The 19,632-nt window shown below is 44.4% G+C and overlaps 1 protein-coding gene across 10 annotated transcripts in view; it reads right to left on the reverse strand.

Moving 5' to 3' along the window:
* Positions 1-19,632, reverse strand: part of SYN3 (synapsin III) — a 566,272-nt gene that overhangs the window by 469,759 nt on the left and 76,881 nt on the right. For all 10 annotated transcript variants that reach the window (XM_057301025.2, XM_034948980.3, XM_057301026.2 and 7 more), the window contains exon 3: positions 14,722-14,779. In XM_057301025.2, the coding sequence (XP_057157008.1) occupies positions 14,722-14,779 (58 nt within the window). The remainder of the gene's footprint in view (positions 1-14,721; positions 14,780-19,632) is intronic.

Here is a 19,632-nt window from a genome sequence, read left to right on the forward strand (position 1 = left end):
CCTCGGCCTCCCAAAGTGCTGGGATTACAGGCGTGAGCCACCGCATCCGGCCAGATTCCATCTGTTTTTAATCACCATTGTAACCTGAGCACGCAGCACACAGGCAGTCAATGAATATTTGTGGAATGAATAAAGATACTGTCCCTGTTCCCAATGAGCCCAGAGTCTACAGGGAGCGAGGGGCAGGTGAATCAGTAATCTCAAAGTCATCTGGGAAGTGTGATGTAGCCACAGGTATGAGGTGCTGGGGGAGTACAGGGAAGAGGCACCTCACCCTGCCTGGATGGAGGGGAAGGGCAGAGGAAGCAGCACAGACATCATGTTGGAGCTAATGTTGAAGAATCTATGGCAAAATCTAAGAAAGGATGTCCCAGGAGGAGAGACTTGCATAAGCAAAGGCATGGAGATGTGACTCCAAGATGGTATTACCATGGGTGGGCATTGGGGAACCACAGCAGTTTGGTGAGACCGAAGTCTAAGGTAGAGCACGGGAGGAGATGAGCAGGGAAAGGCAGGTAGGGGCGAGCTCATGGAGGGCCTTGTGTGCAGAGCTTGAGACCCCCAAAACAAGTCTAATGCACAGGTCAGCCCTTTATGCATGACAGGAAAGTCACCAAGCCTTCCCTGGATTTTACTTCTTCAGGATACACCTTCCCAGATGAGCCAGCATAAAGATTAAGAACCATAAACAGGCAGGGCACGGTGGCTCACACCTGTAATGTCAGCACTTTGGGAGGCCAAGCTGTGGGGATCGCTTGAGCACAGGAGTTTGAGACCAGTCTGGGCAATACAGTGAGACCCTGTCTCTACAAAATATTTAAAAAATTAGCCAGGTGTTGTGGCGCGTACCTGTCATCGCGGCTACCCAGGAGGCTGAGGTGAGAGGATGGCTTGAGCCCAGGAGGTTGAGGCTGCAGTGAGCCATGACTACACCACTGCACTCCAGCCTGGGTGACAGAGTGAAACCTGTCTCAAAAAATAATAAAATAAAATAAAAAGAACCATAAACACAGATTCTTCAGTTAAACTGACTCTGAATTCCAGTTCTGCCACTTGTATGCTGTGTGGCCCTGGGTAAGCCTCAGGTTCCTCATCTGGAGAATGGGGGAACTCATAGTACCTGTTCATCATAGAGTCATGATAAGGATTAAACACACTAATCCATATGAAATGCTTAGCCTGTGCCTGACACTTAGTAAGCATGTGATTAGACACTGCCTAGGATCATTAATTCCTTCAGAGCCCAGGCTGTACAGCTGCCATCTGCCTCAGGCACCGCCAGTGGAAACTCTCTCAGGTCACCCTCTAAAACTCCCTGAGATGAGGGGGCCAAGACTGGACCAAGACGGGTCCAGTTTAGGTTGAATTCTATTGTAAAGTAAATAGTGCCTTAGAACTACTAAAGTCCTATGTGATACTAAAGATAGACATTGTAGGGCACATAAACTCGTTCTCTGATATCAGCCTCCCAGCTCCTTCCTGAGGGACTAGAAAATGCGCCCAGACTGTGTATGATCCAAAGGAAGTCATTTCAATGCCTAAGTCCTGTTGATATGTCAGCTCACTCCCCTCCTCAGGAGACTCTGCTTAGAGTGGGCTGGGAGATTCCTTAGACAATCTAATAGATTAGTTTCCAGTTGAGCATAACAGCCAGACAGATTTTTGCAGTGAAGTCATCCAAGTGAATTAAAAGGCATTTTCCCCGCTGCGAGTTCAGAAGTCCCTTTGGTTCATTCCAGTTTTCTGGGATGTTTCGTAATAGGTTCCACCCTAGGTTAATTAATAACCCTTGATTCCCACTGAAATGCAAAGGCTCAAATCCACTGTGTAAGCACATCCGGGCAGAGGCTGCTGGCAGGGCTGGGGTGAGCCCAGTGGGGGCTCCTCTCATCAGGGAGTGGGCCAGACCCCAAATGGTACAGACAACAGCAGAGCTGGCAGAAAATGTAGAGTAGCCACACAAAAGCTGAAGGCCACGCTGGAGAAGTGGTGTAACCAGGGGCAGTAGCGCATGGGGAGGGAGATCATCAACAGACGAAGGAATCACAAGGCTGGGGATTAGGCAGATTGGGAGCAAGTTGACATGTGCAGTGTGAAATGGCTTAGTCCAAGTGGCTGGACTAAGGCGGTGAACAAGAGGAGGTTGGCAATGGCTCGCTTTCAAGAAATGCCAGCTGAAACACATCATGTGGGTCTGACTCCATCCTCTCACTCTTAAGAAAAATAGGTCATCTCTTCTCTTCCAGTTTCAAATACGAATTACAGGTATGAGAATGGCTCAAGTGGTTAAGGAACACAGTGGCGAGGATGTACATGCATTCACTTAACACTTATGAAGTCCCTTCCATGTGCCTCCTACCCAAGCATCATATTCAAGGATAAGATGACTTTTGCACCAAATCCAGAGCTGAGTTTTTCTGCCTCCAGTCTCAAGCCACCATTCCTATCCAGCGAATCTTCTAAGACCACTGTCAGCCTGTGCATTCTAAAATGAAATCACGGTCACAGCACTCCATGGCTTAAAAAGTTCAGTACATACATCCTGCCTCTAGGACACAATTCTTAGTTGCATGCCTTGCACTAATAGCCCACCCTGAATAGATTGCCCTCCACCTTCTTTGTCAGCTTCGTCTCCCACCACCCCTTCTCATGCACGGCATACCCTGGTCATTTGCCCTGTATGTGACAAGCTGAGACTTGAATCATGCTCTTTAGCTAGAAGGCCCAATGTGCACATCTGCCCACTCACCCTCACCTAATTCTTGTCCCCAAACCCAGCTGCACATCAGGTTCTCTGTGAGGTCTTTCTTGAGAACATCCCAAGGTTAGACAAATCTCTACGATAGAGAGATCCTCGTCGCAACACATTTTGGCCACTGCCTTCAATGTCTATCTTCCCACCAGATAAAGAACCCTTTGAGTGTGGAGGGCTCTGTCATTAGGACAAAGTACAGAGCAGGTGCTCGGTGAGTGCTTCTTGAATGAAGGAACAGGTTCAGATACGACAAGCTCTGTTTGTTTTGTTACACATCCTTCAAGAAGTGAAAGTGCTTACTAAGTTCTCCTTCAGAATGTCCACTTAATTTCCACTGGAGTCTCATTTATCAATGGTACTAACAGGGGGCCGTGCTGATGCTGATGAAGTGGTGTGGCAGTAAGGAAAGGTGAATTTCCAAACACAGCAGCTAAAGGCTAAGGAACTGAGCTGGGTTTCCCAGTGCAAGAGGATGGACTCCCTTTGACTCCCATGCCTCCTTCCTTCTCATCTCCAGTGCAGGTGCTGAATGGTGCCACCAAACCAGGATGCTGTACTCTCCTCCAGCAGAAAAGAAGAGGAGAGTCTAAAGGGTCACGCAACGGGCAACACAGTCCATGTTGTGTTCAGAATCAGCGGGGCTCATTCAACCTTGGTTTCGGCATTCCCCAGCCCTCACTGCTTGGAGCTCTCCTTTGGCTATCAGCTATGGTTCAGCACTCTATCCTAGGCTCCTCCCAAGAAGAAGGCTTCTCACAGGTAAACGTGAAAAACATAAACTTCATTTGTTTTTTGCTATTTCTTTGCTTGCTATTAAAACCATCAGAAGGGACTAATGGCTTCTTAAAAGGGAAAAACAAAAGATGGCATGGGCAGGGGGAGAAATGCAGTATGAAAAGCAGGGACCCAGGAGATGAAAGCTAGTGCTCTCCACACTTTGGACTCCAACAATAATTTCACGTGTGTGCTAAGTCACTTCCCCTCTCTGAACCTTTCAGCTGTTAAACAAGGGAGCAGGATTAGATAATCTCCTAGGACACTCCCTGGCTCTATCCTTCTATGACTATGTCACACCTTCAACTCACTCACGCATTCACTCAACGAACATTCATTGCATTTTTTCTTCAGAGTCTGTGCTATCTACTATCAAAGAGATGTTAGAAATGGATGACAGGTGCCAACTGAATGTTGTATATCAATGGGAACTATGATTGAACATATGTGTAAATAATCAAAACACACACATAAACATGAGCTTTTTATATTTTTTATCCCACAAACTGCACTGCAAACTTCTTCAGTGCATGGATTATATCCTTTCTATTTCTGAATGCTTCGAGAGACTGAAGCCTAGAAATTACTCAGGCAAATGTGTTCAGTGACGTGAAGCTGATCATAAAAATAGTTCTAATATTTATTAAGCACTTTCTATACGCTAGGCTCTGCTTCAAGTGCTTCATGCAGTCTTAGAGTAACTTATTTCAGTCTCACAACTATATGCGCACTATTATTTTATATGAGGAAACTGAGGCATGGGGCAGTTAAATTACCACCTCAAGGTTACTCAGGAAGTGGTGGGGCCGGGATTCAAACCTAGTTGATCTGGCTTGAGAGTCCGAGCTATTATACTATCCAGATAGTCTAAAGACATAGAGCTTAGCTGGGCGTGTTGGCTCACACCTGTAATCCCAACACTTTGTGAGGCCAAGGTGGGAGGATCTCTTGAGCCCAGGAATTCAAGACCAGCCTGGGCAACATAGCAAGACCCCATCTCTATTTGGAAAAAAAAAAAAAAGATATCACGCCACTGCACTCCAGCCTGGGCAACAGAGTGAGACTCCATCTCAAAAAGAAAAAGAAAAAAAAAGGTAAAGATGGAGAGCTACGTTTAAAGACAATAATGGACATCAACCCTTGGGGGAAAACAATGAAAAAATATAGAATTGTTAACAGAGAAACTATGCAGGAATAAGCCAGAAACATGAAATGATGAATAATAACCATTGGGGTTAGTCAGGAAAAGAGGACTGTTTTGCTGGGAAAACACCTCATATGAATTTGTAGTTTACCCAGTAGATCAAAAGAGTAGGGTGAGATAGGAAGATACTGTGGGATACGTACTCAAGCTGGGAGGGGAAAGGCAAAAAGCTTTGTAAAGACAAATTCATGACCAGCATATATTCTGATAAATGTACTTTGATTAAGAACTAAGACTTTGGAGTTAGCCAGACCTGGGTTCAAATCCCATCTTCACTGCATTCTTACTAGCTGTGTCACATGCCTGGGCAATTTATTTAAGCTCTCTGGGTCCCAGTTTCCTCAGCAACAGGCATACTGTGTGGATTGAATGAGTTACTGCATGGAAAACACTTAATGCGGCACCTAGCAAATAGTAAATGTTCAATAAACTTTGCTTCCATCATCAATGTTATTGTTTCTCCATTTTCTGTAGAGTTCTTAAGTTGATGAGCCTAAAGGTAGACCCAGGAAGCTGATAAACCTACATTAATCAATGCCATGGTTAGGAAGGGAAACACTCGCTTCTCTAATGAGTTATGTTTCAGCTAATGGGCCCTAGTATTCCACCTGCTTTTTTTATCCCCCCAGCTGGCTCTTAGATTTGAAAAGAAAAAGGCCTCCATGGAGACCTGCACGCTTTTAAAAATAATACAAAACAGAACGTCTGAGGTCAGGGTAAGCCAAGCCAAACAAATAAATCTTGCAGGATTGTGTTAACAAAACAAGGCTTAGTGGATCAGAGCGGGTAGAGTTCTGTCCAACTCAGTCCTGCAGAGAAACACCAAGCTCTGGTGAATTTCAAACACAAGGAGGTCAAATAGGAAGATCAAATTATGGAGCACTTCAGAGTTCAGCATCCATGCCTGGGCTGTAACCAGGAAAGCATTCTGTGCAGGATGGACTCCAAAACTCACGGGTCACGTACAGTCCTAGAAATCGAGACCAGAAGAGTCTTACGGATGAATTCTATGTGACCTCTATGGAAAGTAATTTTGCAATATCTATCAAAATTATAAATGTGTTCTCTTAGGTTGGGTTCTCTGGAAAGCAGACCCTGGGATGGATATTAGCCTGGGGGGAGGTTTATTAGTGAATTCCCTGGGAGCTCCATCACTGGAAGGGGGAAGAAAAGAAAGGAAGCAGGACTGTGAGAATTTGGGCCACACAGCCATCTCAGCAGAGGTCTCCGGCAACTCTGCAAGAAGCTCTGAAGCCGGACAGCCCTTCAGAGTTATCCCAAACTGGGGTGATGGGGACAGGGATTTATTATAGCCTCTGACGGCCAGTCATTGGATGTAACTGCCACCAGGAAGGAGATGTGACCTTGGAAGAGGCAGCTCTCCTCATCTGAGGCACTTTCAAGGAGGAATGACAGAGGAATGAAGAAAAGTCCTTCATTCCTCAATGTGCATTACAGCATCCACCACCTGCAATGCTTTTGGAACAAGTTATCCTATTTCTAGAAGTGAATCCTACAGATCGATTAATAAATGTTTGAAATGACATAAGTTTAGCATTGTCTATAACAGTAAAATTATGGAAAACAAATTATGGTGTATCCACATGACAGACCCCAGGCCATCATTAACAAGAATGAGGCAGGTCTGCATATACTCTCATGGAATAAACTCCAAGAAATATTAAGTGAAAAATGAGGGTGCAGAGGAGTATGGATAAGGAGAAAGGCATGTGTAGATGCCAAGTAGCCAAAGGGGTGGACTGTGCCAGTCACTGTCTATTGCCACTCATCCTTCTATAGTCTCTCCTGCACTATGGGAGCTGAAAGCCTAAAATCTGCATTCCCCAGATCCTTTTGCCACATAATTTCAGCTCATTTCTACCAATGGGAGGCATTCATGCAGGAATTGAAGGTAGAAAGAAGGCAGCAACAATTCTGCTTCTGGTGGTCGTTACAGAAGCTTCACCAACAACTATAGCAGTTTGAACAAGTGGGGGCAATTCCTGCAGCCTCAGTGGAAGCACAAGTCTGGCTAAGTGCAGTAGCCCACACCTGTAATCCCAGCACTTTGGGAGTCCCAGGCAGGAGGATTGCTTGAGCCCGGGAGTTCATGACCAGCCTAGGCAACATCGCGATGCCTTATCACTACAAAAACTAAACAAAGAAAAAAAAAAGCTGGGCATGGATGGTGGTGCAGACCTGTGGTCCAAGCTACTTGGGAGGCTGGAGTGGGAGGATCACTTGAGCCCAGGAGTTCGAGGCTACAGTGAACCATGATTACACCATTGCACTACAGCCTGGGTGAAAGAGGGGGACCCTGTCTCAAAAACTAAACAAAACAAAACAACAACAACAACAAAAAAGAGCCCAGGCTCCTGATTCCTCAGTGACAATAGTGACAGTGACAAACAGTGAATGCAGGACTGTTGTGCCTCTGGGTAAAATGATTTCCCCTTTTGATCCATTTGTAATCAATCCTCCTTGTTAAATTCCCTCTGAAATACATAGCATGGTTGATGTTTTTCTAACCAACCACCCTCTGTGAAAAGCATATATATGTATTTGCTCGTTGCATTTAAAACTTCTCTGGAAAGCTGCCCAAGAAACTAGTGATAATATATAGTTAAGTACATGGAAGGGAACTAGATTGGTGCGGGCAGAGTGGGAGGCAGACTTTTCACCACATACCACTGTGTAGCTTTTCAATTTGTAACTATTTGAATATACTACTTTTACCCCCCCCAAAAAAGAAAAAGATTAATAAAGGTTATCTCCTATAAGCACATTAATTTCCTGTGAAATATTCCCCAAGGTAGCCACCCAGTTTCTGCTACAGCATTTCCAGCACAGGAGGCGCCCTACCTACAAAAAAGGCATGGCCCATTCCTTATTAGTCAGCACTACTTAACAGTTTCTGTGTAGACCAAGTTGAAATCCATCTTCCTGTAGGATTGCACCAATAGACTGAACTCGAACCCCAGTGAAACAACAGAGGGTGGTACTTAGCACAGAAACCTGGGTTCAGATTCCTCCTCTATCACCCATTTCTGCTGCTTGTTTAACATCTCTGAGCCCCAGCTTCTTCATCTGCTAAAAGGGACAAAGTACCCATCTTTTGTTTGTTTGTTTCAGATAGAGTTTTGCTCTTGTCGCACCCAGGCTGGAGTGCGATGGTACGATCTTCGCCCACTGCAACCTCTGCCTCCTGGGTTCAAGCGATTCTCCTGCCTCAGCCTCCCAAATAGCTGGGATTACAGGCATGCATCACCACGCCTGGCTGATTTTTGTATTTTTAGTAGAAACAGGGTTTCGCCATGTTGGCTAGGCTGGTCTTGAATTTCTGACCTCAGGTGATTTGCCTGCCTCAGCCTCCCAAAGTGCTGGGATTACAGGCATGAGCCACTGCACCCAACTCAAAGTACCCACCTTAAAGAGGCATTGTGAGTTTGAAATAAGATTATGCATGTCAAGTGCTTTAATCAATACTTTTGGTTATTGTTCTTGATATTTACAACACTGGAAGAAAAAAATAAACAGTGGATAAGAAGAGGACCCTGAAGTCAGACTGGCTAGGTTCAAAAACAGACCCATGCCACTTATTAGCTGGGCAACCTTGGGCAAGACACTTACTCTCTATGAGTCTCAGCTTCTGAAAGATGGAGGTGATAACAGTGCCTACTTCACCCATAAAATGCATTTAGCTTTATCTCATAAGGACTCAACAAATGGTAACTTACTTTATCAACCATACTTGTTCAAGAGGTAGATATTTGTAAAGAGTAGACTGGGACCTATCAGAGACCTTTCTTCCTCCAGACTAAACATCTCCAGTTCCTTAAACGAATCCTCTTTCCTTATTGGCCTTAGTTTCCCTTACTCCAATCCCTTTTCGGAAGGCATTCCAGGTTGCTGCAACCCCCTTCCAGAGCAACACACAACTGGATCTCTTATTAGAGTGTCTCACTAGCATTGTGTGTGTGTGTGTGTGTGTGTGTGTGTGCATGTAAGAGGGAGTGTATGAACTATCACCTTCCTGCATTCTAACTGCTGTGGTTTGATAGTGCAGCCTGAAGTGACATCAGGTTTTAGGGGAGTAGCAATCTCAACTGTAGTTTATTGAGCACCTAATACATGTGCCGGAAACAAATGTTCAGCATATTACATTAACTCATTTTGTCACACAATAACTCTAGGGAATAAAATTTATTATCATCATTTTCAGGTGAGGAAATTGACTTAGAGATGTTTTAGGTAAAAAGCAAACACAGCTAAAATATGACTGAGCTGAGATTTCATCTTCAGTCTATCTTACTCTGGAACCACGATCTTAACCCCTACACCGCATTTCCTCCCACACATATTAAGCTGTGCTCAACTCAAATGTTAGGTCTTTTTCGTTTTTCTCATGTGATGTTAACAAGATAGGTCTCCCCGGCTGGGTGCGGTGGCTCATGCCTGTAATCCCATCACTTTGGGAGGCTGAGGCGGGTGGATCATGAGGTCAGGAGATTGAGACCATCCTGGCCAACATGGTGAAACCCTGTCTCTACTAAAAGTACAAAAATTAGCTGGGCCTGGTGGCAGGTGCCTGTAATCTCAGCCACTCAGGAGGCTGAGGCACGAGAATCACTTGAACCCAGGATGCAGAGGTGGCAGTGAGTGGAGATCTCACCATTGCACTCCAGCCTGGCGACAGAGTGAGACTCCGTCTCAAAAAAAAAAAAAAAAAAAGTCTCCTTAATCCTGCTCCTTCACAGCTGAGTTTTTGAACTCAGCCCATCAGCTTAAGGTCGTCAGTCATCATTTTTTAGTTTTTGTAGAGACAGAGTTTCGCAATGTTGCCCAGGCTGGTCATGAACTCCTGGGCTCAAGCAGTCCTGCCTGGGCCTCCCAAAGTGCCGGGATTACAGGCGTGAGCTACTGCAACCAGCCGAACCTACACTCTCCCTCTCACTGAGGCTACAGGAATTGCCACCACCAACTCGACTTTATATTGTATTCCTATTCAATTTGATCACATCAAATTTAATCTGGCGTATTCTCTCTCCCATCTAGTTTAAAGTCATTAGCAAATGTAATTTCATAAGTCACTAGTAAGAAGGAAAACAAAGCCAAGGACAAGCCTTTTGGCAAGCCATTAGATTTCTCCCAAGGTGTATTTATTTCTACCAAGTAATCATTTCCTAATGAGGATGATGTTCAACCTGTTACCAAACCACCAAACTGAATTAACATCCAACTTCCACTTCTCTATCTTGTTGACAACTGTTTCTTGAAATATCACCTGGTCTTTATGGTCAATATCTACAGCTAAGGTCCATTCTAAGAAATGTCCCAGAAAGAATTGTGGGTTGAAGGCTGAAGTGCATATGAGAAAATATAAATACGGGGTCTGAAGTGTTTAAAATATTTTAAGGGGAATATCTCATCTTTCCATTCAGAAGACATTGATGTTAAATACATAAAGGGCAGAAGATGAACAGGTCTCCCAACAGCAGCCTCCCCTGGACAGTTTCCTAACCCCATCCCAACCCAATATTACACAAGGACAGTACTCAAAGGAGCAACTAGTATTCATATGTAAATCCATGGGTCGTCTGGCTTCCTTCATTGGATTGGGAGTTGCTCAAGGGCAGGGTTTATACCTTCTCTTGCCTTTTTCTCCACCTGCTGGAGCAAGGCATTAGTGTTCTTTCTGCCTTGGTACCTCTGTCAACACGGAGGAAAGACTGGCCGTGGTGATTTCAGTCTTCTCTTTTAAAAATTAGAGACTGAGGCTCTACCCTAGCAAGTCCTAGTCCACTGATGTCCCAGAACTGTGAGTCTACTTAATATTAATCCATTCATTAACCTCATTGCTTGGTCCCACAGAGGGGTAACCTGTGCCTGTGGAGAAAAAGACCCTTTGCCTCAAATATAAACAGAGGAGAGTTTGACATGCCAACCATCCTGGCCTGATCCTCTCAGACCCTACTAGGATACTGCTGTGAGGGCCCCGCAGAGCCAGTAGGGCATTCTGGGTAATAGAATGCAAAATGTGCTGTCTCCCCCACGGGCCTCCCCAGGGTTTCTTGATTCCTGGCTCTGTAAAAGTTGAGGCAAGCAGTTTTTAGACTGGGGGGAAGAGGATGGAGAGAAGGGGCGGAGGCTTCCTCTAGGCCAACCACAACTAACTCATTCGCTCTGTCCAGCAAAACCCAGACAGTGCAATTATCTGGTTAATTTGGCCCTTGGTTGGGAGACAGGATCCCAAAATGTGAGGCCAGCTCAGACTAAACAGTGGCTTCCGTCCTGAGACTTTTCCCAAGTGCTAAAGGATGCATGTGAGATTCCTGGGGGGGTTGCTTGTGTGTTCCACCCATTGATACAGATGGGCAAAGACAAGTGATTCTGATTCCAAGATGGATTTGGAAAGGTATGTCTACTGGGGAAAAACGCCCAAATGACCTGCTAATTGGTTTCCTGGCTAATTCACCTTCTGGCTTTCATAGAGGGGCAGGTTGGAAATCAGAATGACTCTAAATTAGCCAAGGTTTCTCAGTGTGATTGTAGACTTCATAGACTGGCCGACGGGCCCCAGAGCCCCTGGGTGAGTTATTCTTAGGGCAATTCCCTGATGGTCCTGCTCATAGATTTTGTACTGACAAGTTGGGCCAATGGCATTGCTAAGATAAAAGGGGAAAATTAAAACATGCCCCTGGGATTTCCACACATGGGATGAGGCAGGGTGAGCTCAGCTGGCAACCAAGTATTTACCAGATGGTTTATGGAAAACCCAGATTTTTGAGGGGAGATTAAGAAGTGGTAGCCGTGCGTGGTGGCCTGTAATCCCAGCACTTTGGGAGGCCGAGGCGGGCAGATCATGAGGTCAAGAGATCAAGACCATCCTGGACAACATGGTGAAACCCCATCTCTACTAAAAATACAAAAATTATCTGGGTGTGGTGGCAGGTGCTTGTAGTCCCAGCTACTCAGGAGGCTGAGGCAGGAGAATTGCTTGAACCCGGGAGGCAGAGGTTGCAGTGAGCCGAGATTGCGCCACTGCACTCCAGCCTGGCGACAGGGTAAGACTGTCTCAAAAAAAAAAAGAAAAAAAGCGGTGACTTATCGCCCCTGGAAACTGACAAGCAGCCTGGAATCTGTAGAATCTACCAGTTATTCATCCTGCAAATATTTCCTTCAATTCTCTTTTGTGCCAGACCCAGTGCTACTTAGGGTAAGATCCAGACAGTCATAGTCTCTACCCTCATGCAAATCATCCCACTCAAAATGTATGGCTAGAAACTCAGATAAGGGCCAGGAAGAAAAAGTTGAGGAGCTATGAAAGGGAATAACCAGGTTACCTGATTTAAATCTGGAAAGACTCAGAGAAGGAGTCTTTGAGGAAAGGATTGTAAAGCTAACACTTCAAAGAACCTAATTTTCTTTTTGAGGAAGACCACTCTAGCGTTGGGATGAAGAATACATTGGAGATGGGTGGAAAACATGAAGTTGTGAGGCTGTTGATGAGGAAGACTGGACGAGAGTTGAGGGTGGTCCAGCCAAGGATCTAGGTGATGGGGATGAAGGGAGAAGTGGAGGGACTAGGAAATATGAGATGCAGAGTCAGCAGGGTCCAGTCATTGAATGGGTGCAGTGGTACAGGGAGAGGGGCACATCCGGGAGCCAGAGCAGGTTTCTGGCTAAGGTGGAAGGTAGATGGCCACACTCTTCACTGAGAGAGAGAATTAGGGAGGAGTAGGGTGGGCACAGGGGAAGATGATGTGTCCTATTTTGGAGAACCACACCGCACTCCCTGTCACTCCATACCCTGTACTTCTGGTCTCCTTATCTTTGCTCACACTGCCTCCTCCATTCACACGCTCTTCACGCCACCATCTCCACTTGTTGACATCCTATCCATCCTTTGATCTATTTCAAACACCACTCCCTCCTCGAGGCCACACCTGAGTCTTTCAGTTGACTGTGACCTCTGCTGCCAGGAGTGCTAAGTTTGGACCTCTCATCCCTGGCTTCTACCTGTAAGTTCAAATCCCAGCTTCACTGCATTCTTACTAGCTGTGTGACCTGCCTGGGCAATTTATTAAGCTCTCTGAGCCCAAGTTTCCTCAGCAACAGGCATACTGTGTGGATTGAATGAGTGACTGCATGGAAAACACTTAATATGGCATCTAGCAAATAGTAAATGTTCAATAAAAGTGTGCTACCATCATCAATGTTATTGTTCTGTAGGCCAGGTGTGGTGGCTCACGCCTGTAATCCCAGAACTTTGGGAGGCCAAGGCAGGTAGATCATTTGAGGTCAAGAGTTTGAGACTAGCCTGACCAACATGGTGAAATTCCATCTGTACTAAAAATAGAAAAAAAAATAAAAAATAAAAAAATTAGCCAGGCATGGTGGCACATGCCTGTAGTCCCAGCTACTTAGGAGGCTGAGGCAGAAGAATCACTTGAACTCGGGAGGCAGAGGTTGCAGTTCACTCCATTGCACTCCAGCCTGGGCAAGAGAGTGAGACTCCATCTCAAAAAAAAAAAAAAAAAAAAAAAAAAGAAAGAAAAAGAAAAGAAAAGACTTAGCTCACCTCTCCTCCTAGACCACAGGCATTTGGAGACTGGGCCTCTTCTTCTATATACTCGTTCTCCACATATTAGCTAGCTAGCATAGTAGACTCTTGACAAATATTTGCAAAATGAACAAAAATAACCTGTTCTCTGCCATGGAAGGAAAACCAGTAGACATTGGGTTGACTTGAAAGCCACAGAATCAAACTGAAATTCAAAGTGTAGGTGTTTTAATATGAAGCCAACTTAGTTTGCTTAGAAGACCTTTCTGTTTCTCTGACACGGTAAGCTCAAAACGTGCAGGGAGAAGAACAGTCATGCCCCCCATTTTAAAAACTGTATTTTGAAATCATTTTCACAGCAAGGACCGTGTCTATGTTACTTACTGTTTGCCTTTGATGATGAGGAGGAGGAGGGGTAGGAAGAGGATAAAGAATAATGATGCTGATGATAAATGGGTAACATTTACTAAGTGCCCAGTATGTGCCAGGTACGGTTCTGAGCACTTTTCATGGACTAACTCGTTTGATCCTCACAGCACCCTATGAACACAGGCTGATGCTATTATTGCCCCAGTTGGACAGATGAAGAAATTGAACTGGAGAGAGTGTAAATATTGCTCAACCAAGGTCACAAGGTTAGTAAGGGGCGGTGTTAGGATTCAAACCTGGAGTATGGCTCCAGAACCTATGCTCAAATGTGCTCTCCTAAGGCTGAGCACAGTGTTTGGCAGAGAGGAGGTCCTCGCTGAATGAATAGGAGAAAGCTTTGATCTGGAGCCAGGAGACCACACCTTCCACTCCTGATTCTGCCACTGCCTCCCTACACAGCCCTAAAAAAATCTGTGTTTCTTTCCACATAAAATCAGGGACCTGGATATTGATATTAATAGCAATAGCAAGAGATAGTATTTGCAATTCTGGTCCCTTCTGAGGTTTTAAATAATTTAATCCCCACAATGATATAAGGAAATCAAGGCAGAGAGAGATTAAGTCACCTACCCAAAACCTAGAAAATGAGAGAGGCAGGATTCAAGGCCCTTCATTATGTTCCTAAACTATGCTCTCTAGCCCAGGTGGCTGCAAGGAGATGCCCCAGGGGCCAAAAGGAACGGTATAGAACAGACAGAAGTTGGGCTCCACCTGCCCATTTCCATCAGAGCAGCTCTATGTGTCTCTGTTTTGTAGAATGAGTTCCTATTTGACATTTCCCTTGAAGAAAGGGTCTCTGCTAAAACATAAAAGGTTGGAAACCACTGGCCCAAACAATTCTGAAATTTATTGAGACTCCCAACTATAAGCTTGGACTTTTCTGGTAATCTTGGCTCATTATGACCACATAAGATGGGGACCAAGATTGCATGTAAGAACAGCCCCAGCGGCGGAAAAGGTCAGATGACAAGTGCTAAAGACACAGCTCCCACCTACCTGCTCCACTCGGATCTCAATCTCTCCATTCACCTTCTTCCCATGGAAATACTTCGACCTGTAAAGGGGAAGAAATCAGCTGAGTAAGGATGCAGGCTGTTTTACTCTTTTCTCCCTTCTCCCAAAGGCCTTACCCCAGAGGTGCATATTGAGACACATCCTCAGCCATCCTACTCTCTCCTCCCACCTTCACTGCTGATTTTCTCAGTCTTTTTTTTTTACTTTCGAGACGGAGTTTCACTCTTGTTGCCTAGGCTAGAGTGCAATGGCCTAGTCTCGGCTCACTACAACCTCTGCCTCCCAGGTTCAAGCGATTCTCCTGCCTCAGCCTCCCGAGTAGCTGGGATTACAGGCGCCTGCCATCACATCCGGCTAGTTTTTGTATTTTTAGTAGAGATGAGGTTACACCATGTCGGTCAGGCTGGTATCAAACTCCTGACCTCAGGCAATCCACCCACCTCGCCCTCCCAAAGTGCTGGGATTACAGGCGTGAGCCACCGCGCCTGGTCGATTTTCTCATTCTTTATAGGTGGTGTGTGGTAGAGGGGAGATGGTGGATAAGAAGATTGGAGGCTCAAGTTCTAGTCCTGTCATGTCACTTGACCTCTCTGCATCTCAGTTTTAGCATCTGTAAAATAATGATATTAATAATTTTGTTACAGGGCGGGCGCTGTGGCTCACGCCTGTAATCCCAGCACTTTGGGAGGCCGAGGCAGGTGGATTGCCTGAGGTGAGGAGTTCGAGACCAGTCTGACCAACATGGAGAAACCCCATCTCTACTAAAAATACAAAATTAGCCAGGCATGGTGGCGCATGCATGTAATCGCAGCTACCCGGGAGGCTGAGGCAGGAGAATCGCTTGAACCCGGGAGGCGGAAGTTGTGGTGAGCCGAGATCACGCCACTGCACTCCAGCTGGGCAACAAGAGCGAAACTCAGTCTCAAACAATAATAATAATAATAATTGTGCTACATATTTCTAAGGGTTACTTTGAGGATTAAATAAGAAAAAGGATCCCACATAAAAAGCTTTGAAATGATGGCTATGCTGACTATCCTAATCTAATCATTATACATTACATGTATCACAACACCAATACGTACTCCATAAATATGTAAATTATTATGTATCAATTTTAAAAGAATTAAAGGATGTTTATAGTGTTTTATCCATATTTTTCTTAAATTCATGATTTTCATCATGTTTTCTTCACATATATGTTAATCCTGTCTCCCCTACCCTTTGAAGGCAAAACCACACATGGTTTATCTTGGTATCCTCCAACCCTCCAATTTAGTCTTCAGAAATATGTTGAATGTATAAAAGAATGATGAGTGCTAGAAAGTGTGTAATTTAAAGACTTTAGAAAATACAGTTTTGTTTGATCCAGTTTCATTCTCAAGTATATATGTTTGTGTTCTTTTAACATTAAAAATGTTATGGCATTTTAAGTCTTAACAAAAATCAATGTTTTAGTGACGCCCATTATCCAAATCTTCTAACTATTCAAAAAAGAGAATCCTACAAAAATAAATAATGCAGTATTGTTTTATTGAGTTATACCTATATGCCCCACATACTCCACCAAAGACTTATTATTGATCTATCCAGTCTCACCCATTTCTCTATTTTTCTATTTGTCTAATAAAGCAGTCCTCATTTGTTCCTTTGTCTATTTGCCATCCGTCCGTCCTTCCTTCCTTCCTTCCTTCCACAGACTTCCTTCTACATCCCTGCCTCTGTCTTCCCCATCATCAGTACATGACATCCCTATCTACCCATTGTTTAGACATCATCCCTACACTCACTGATTCTACATTTTAATTATTTCTCAAATTCATTTACCTGGTGATTTTTCTCCATAAGCACCCTAATCCTGACCTATGATTCATCTCTATACTGAGAGTCTCTTCATATTGTTTTCATACTATTTATTACAACAATAATTATAATTAGTAACTGTGTTTAATGTCTGTGTACCACTAAACTATACCACAGCTCCTTGAGGTCAGAAATAACCTATTGTATTCATCACTTTCTTCCTAACACCTACTAGAGTGCTTAACACATAGTAGGAAATCGATTAATATTTGTTGAATGAATACATGAGTGAATGGACTGATGAAAAAACACTTGTTGAGTATCAACTCTTGTGCTAGAAACTCTGCTATAGAGTTTAACCTACAGCCTTTCTCATTAACGCTCACAACCACCACCACAAAGTAGATATCATTATTTCCAACTTACAGATGAAGAAACTGAAACCCAGAGAGACTAAATATTTTGCCTAAGGGATTTGAACCCAGGACTTCTAATTCCATATCTGTGCTTTTGCTCAACTCTGAAAAATAGCAGTGAAAATTGGGGTCTTTATAGGTTTGGATATCGTCTCACAAAAAGTAACAAAGTTTCCATTTTCTCTTTTTGATTATTGGTATGATGACACTAATAGTTCTTGGTGATTTGCTGTGAACTGAGCATTGTGTTAAGCATTTCCATAAACCTTCTCTGGGACGGAGACAGCTCTTTGCTTCCTAATACTCATTCTCCCCTTTTCCCACAGTAAGAGAGTTGACAGATTGGTACATAAAAATGTGTACCCCAACTCTCCCATCAGCTGGATGCAGCCACATGATTTATTTCTAATGGATAATTTTTTAAGCATTAAACAACCTTCTTAGTCTCCTATTCTTTTCCTTGGAAGATGGATGTCATCACCCATTATCTTTCAGCCTTCCATTTGTGAAAGAATCCTTTCTACAAATTCACTAACTGCTTCAGCCTGTCTGCTTCCAAAGTCTCTCTACCTACTCTTAGCTGATGCTGGTGGAGTTAATCTCTTCCCAAAACTGACTGACAGCTCTGATATTAGCACCACTTTTTCTTACGTCCTGATGGGCTTAGATGTCAACTAGGCAGTAGTTTAGTAGGAAAGGAACTATTAGTATGACTCGAAAGCAAGATTTTGATTTTTTTTCTTTCAGCAATGGTCTTCAAATAAATACCCGTGTGGACAGCCTCATGCAAAGAGAATCTTTTCATACAGTTTGTGAATTTTATCGTAATCCTTAAAGGTAGTATCAGCAAATTCCAGACACCAGGACAAGCCCATGTCTAGTATTTGCAGCGCCTGGGGCAAAGCAACAAATGGAAACCTATGTGTCATATGTCTAATATTTAAAATTGACAAAATCAAGCCAGCAAACATTTAAATAAAAGACATCTGTCCACTGGGCATGGTGGCTCATGCCTGTAATCCCAGCACTTTGGGAGGCTGAGGCAGGCGGATCATGAGGTCAGGAGTTGGAGTCCAGACTGGCCAACATAGTGAAACCCCATCTCTACTAAAAATACAAACAATTAGCCAGGAGTGGTGGTGGGCGCCTGTAATTCCAGCTGAGGCAGGAGAGGCTGAGGCAGGAGAATCGCTTGAACCTGGGAGGCAGAAGTTGCAGTGAGCCAAGATTGCGCCATTGTACTCCAACCTGGGCGACAAGAATGAAACTCCATCCAAAAAAAAAAAAAAAAAGAAAAAGAAAAAGAAAAGAAAAAAGAAAAAAAGAGTCTGTCTCCCTTCCTTGGCAGATACAATTTCATAATGACCTTAAAGACTCAGAATGTAAACTTCTCAGAATTCTTTGCACTCTACCCAGCACATGGCAGCACAAGGATTGCCAGCTCTTGGTTCTCAGACCTCACCCAAGATCTTCCTTAATTCCCCACCCACTCTCCTCTGTCCTGCACCACTGAGGCTCCTGGTGCGGGTATGTGGATTGCCCAGACCACGTGGCCAAGCTTCATCTACTCCCTTCCCCTCCCCAAATGGTTGTCCTTTGGCCACCCCTTGGAAAATGGACCAAGGAATTGGCCTATATAGGCGCTGAAGTTGGGTTAAGGTCCCTTTGAGGAGGGAATTCTAGAGTTTGGGTACCCAGGGCATGGCCTAAGAGTGCAATTTGTAGGGTCTTGGTGGGAACATCCCCTCACTCCTAACTCCTCTGCCTGTCAAGAGAGGTGTGGCTAATAAGGACCAGAGCAAGATCCAAGGTAGGCATCCTTCGTGGATTTAAAAATCACTTGCTTTTAAATCCAAGCTCCAAATTTAAAAGAAGTACTGGGTGGGCCTGGGACCAGGAATGGTAACCTATCATTACAATCACCAGCATACTGGGAAAAAAAACATGGATTTGCAATCACACAGGCTTGGGCAAAATCTTAGCTCTACTACTCACTGACCATGTGTTCTAAGACAAGACACTTAGCCCTCTGGGGCTCAGTTTCCTCATTTGTCAAGTGGTGACAGTAACTACCAAGGGAAGGGTGTGGTGAAAAAGTCACATAATCCTCTATGCAACAAGGCAGTAAAGTGCAATGGCTTCAGGGCATACAGCCTGGATAGGACCCCAACTCCTCCACTCACTTGTGCAAGCTTGGGTAAGCCAACCTCTGAATGCCTTAGTTTCCACACCTAGGAAATGAGGCTAATAGTAGTAGCCACCTCACAGGGTTGTTATGAGGATTAAATGAAACAAGGCATACAAAGCACTGAGAATAGTTCCTGGCACACAGTAAGCTGCAAAGTATGTAGCCCACGGCCTGAAACAGAATCCACAAGAGCAAAGAGCTATCGAGTGTTTACCCTGTGCCTAGTGGGTGCTGCGTGCTGGGGACCCACAAATAAACAAAACAATCTTACCCTCTTGGGGGTTACAAAGCAGAATTATGACTCACCTTGCTTTGATCTGTCTCACAGGTGCAAGGAGTGATGGCTGGTGATGGGGACAAAGAGGTGGCCTTGGCCTATAAGGACAGCCAGACCCTTCACATCCTTCCTCCTATTTGATCTTCATGCCAACCCTGAGGGGTGGTAGGGCAGGGATTGCTCCCAACGTGTTCCAGATGGAGAAGTCT

The sequence above is a fragment of the Pan paniscus genome, chromosome 23, assembly GCF_029289425.2.
Source record: "Pan paniscus chromosome 23, NHGRI_mPanPan1-v2.0_pri, whole genome shotgun sequence".
Classification (NCBI taxonomy): Eukaryota; Metazoa; Chordata; class Mammalia; order Primates; family Hominidae; genus Pan; species Pan paniscus.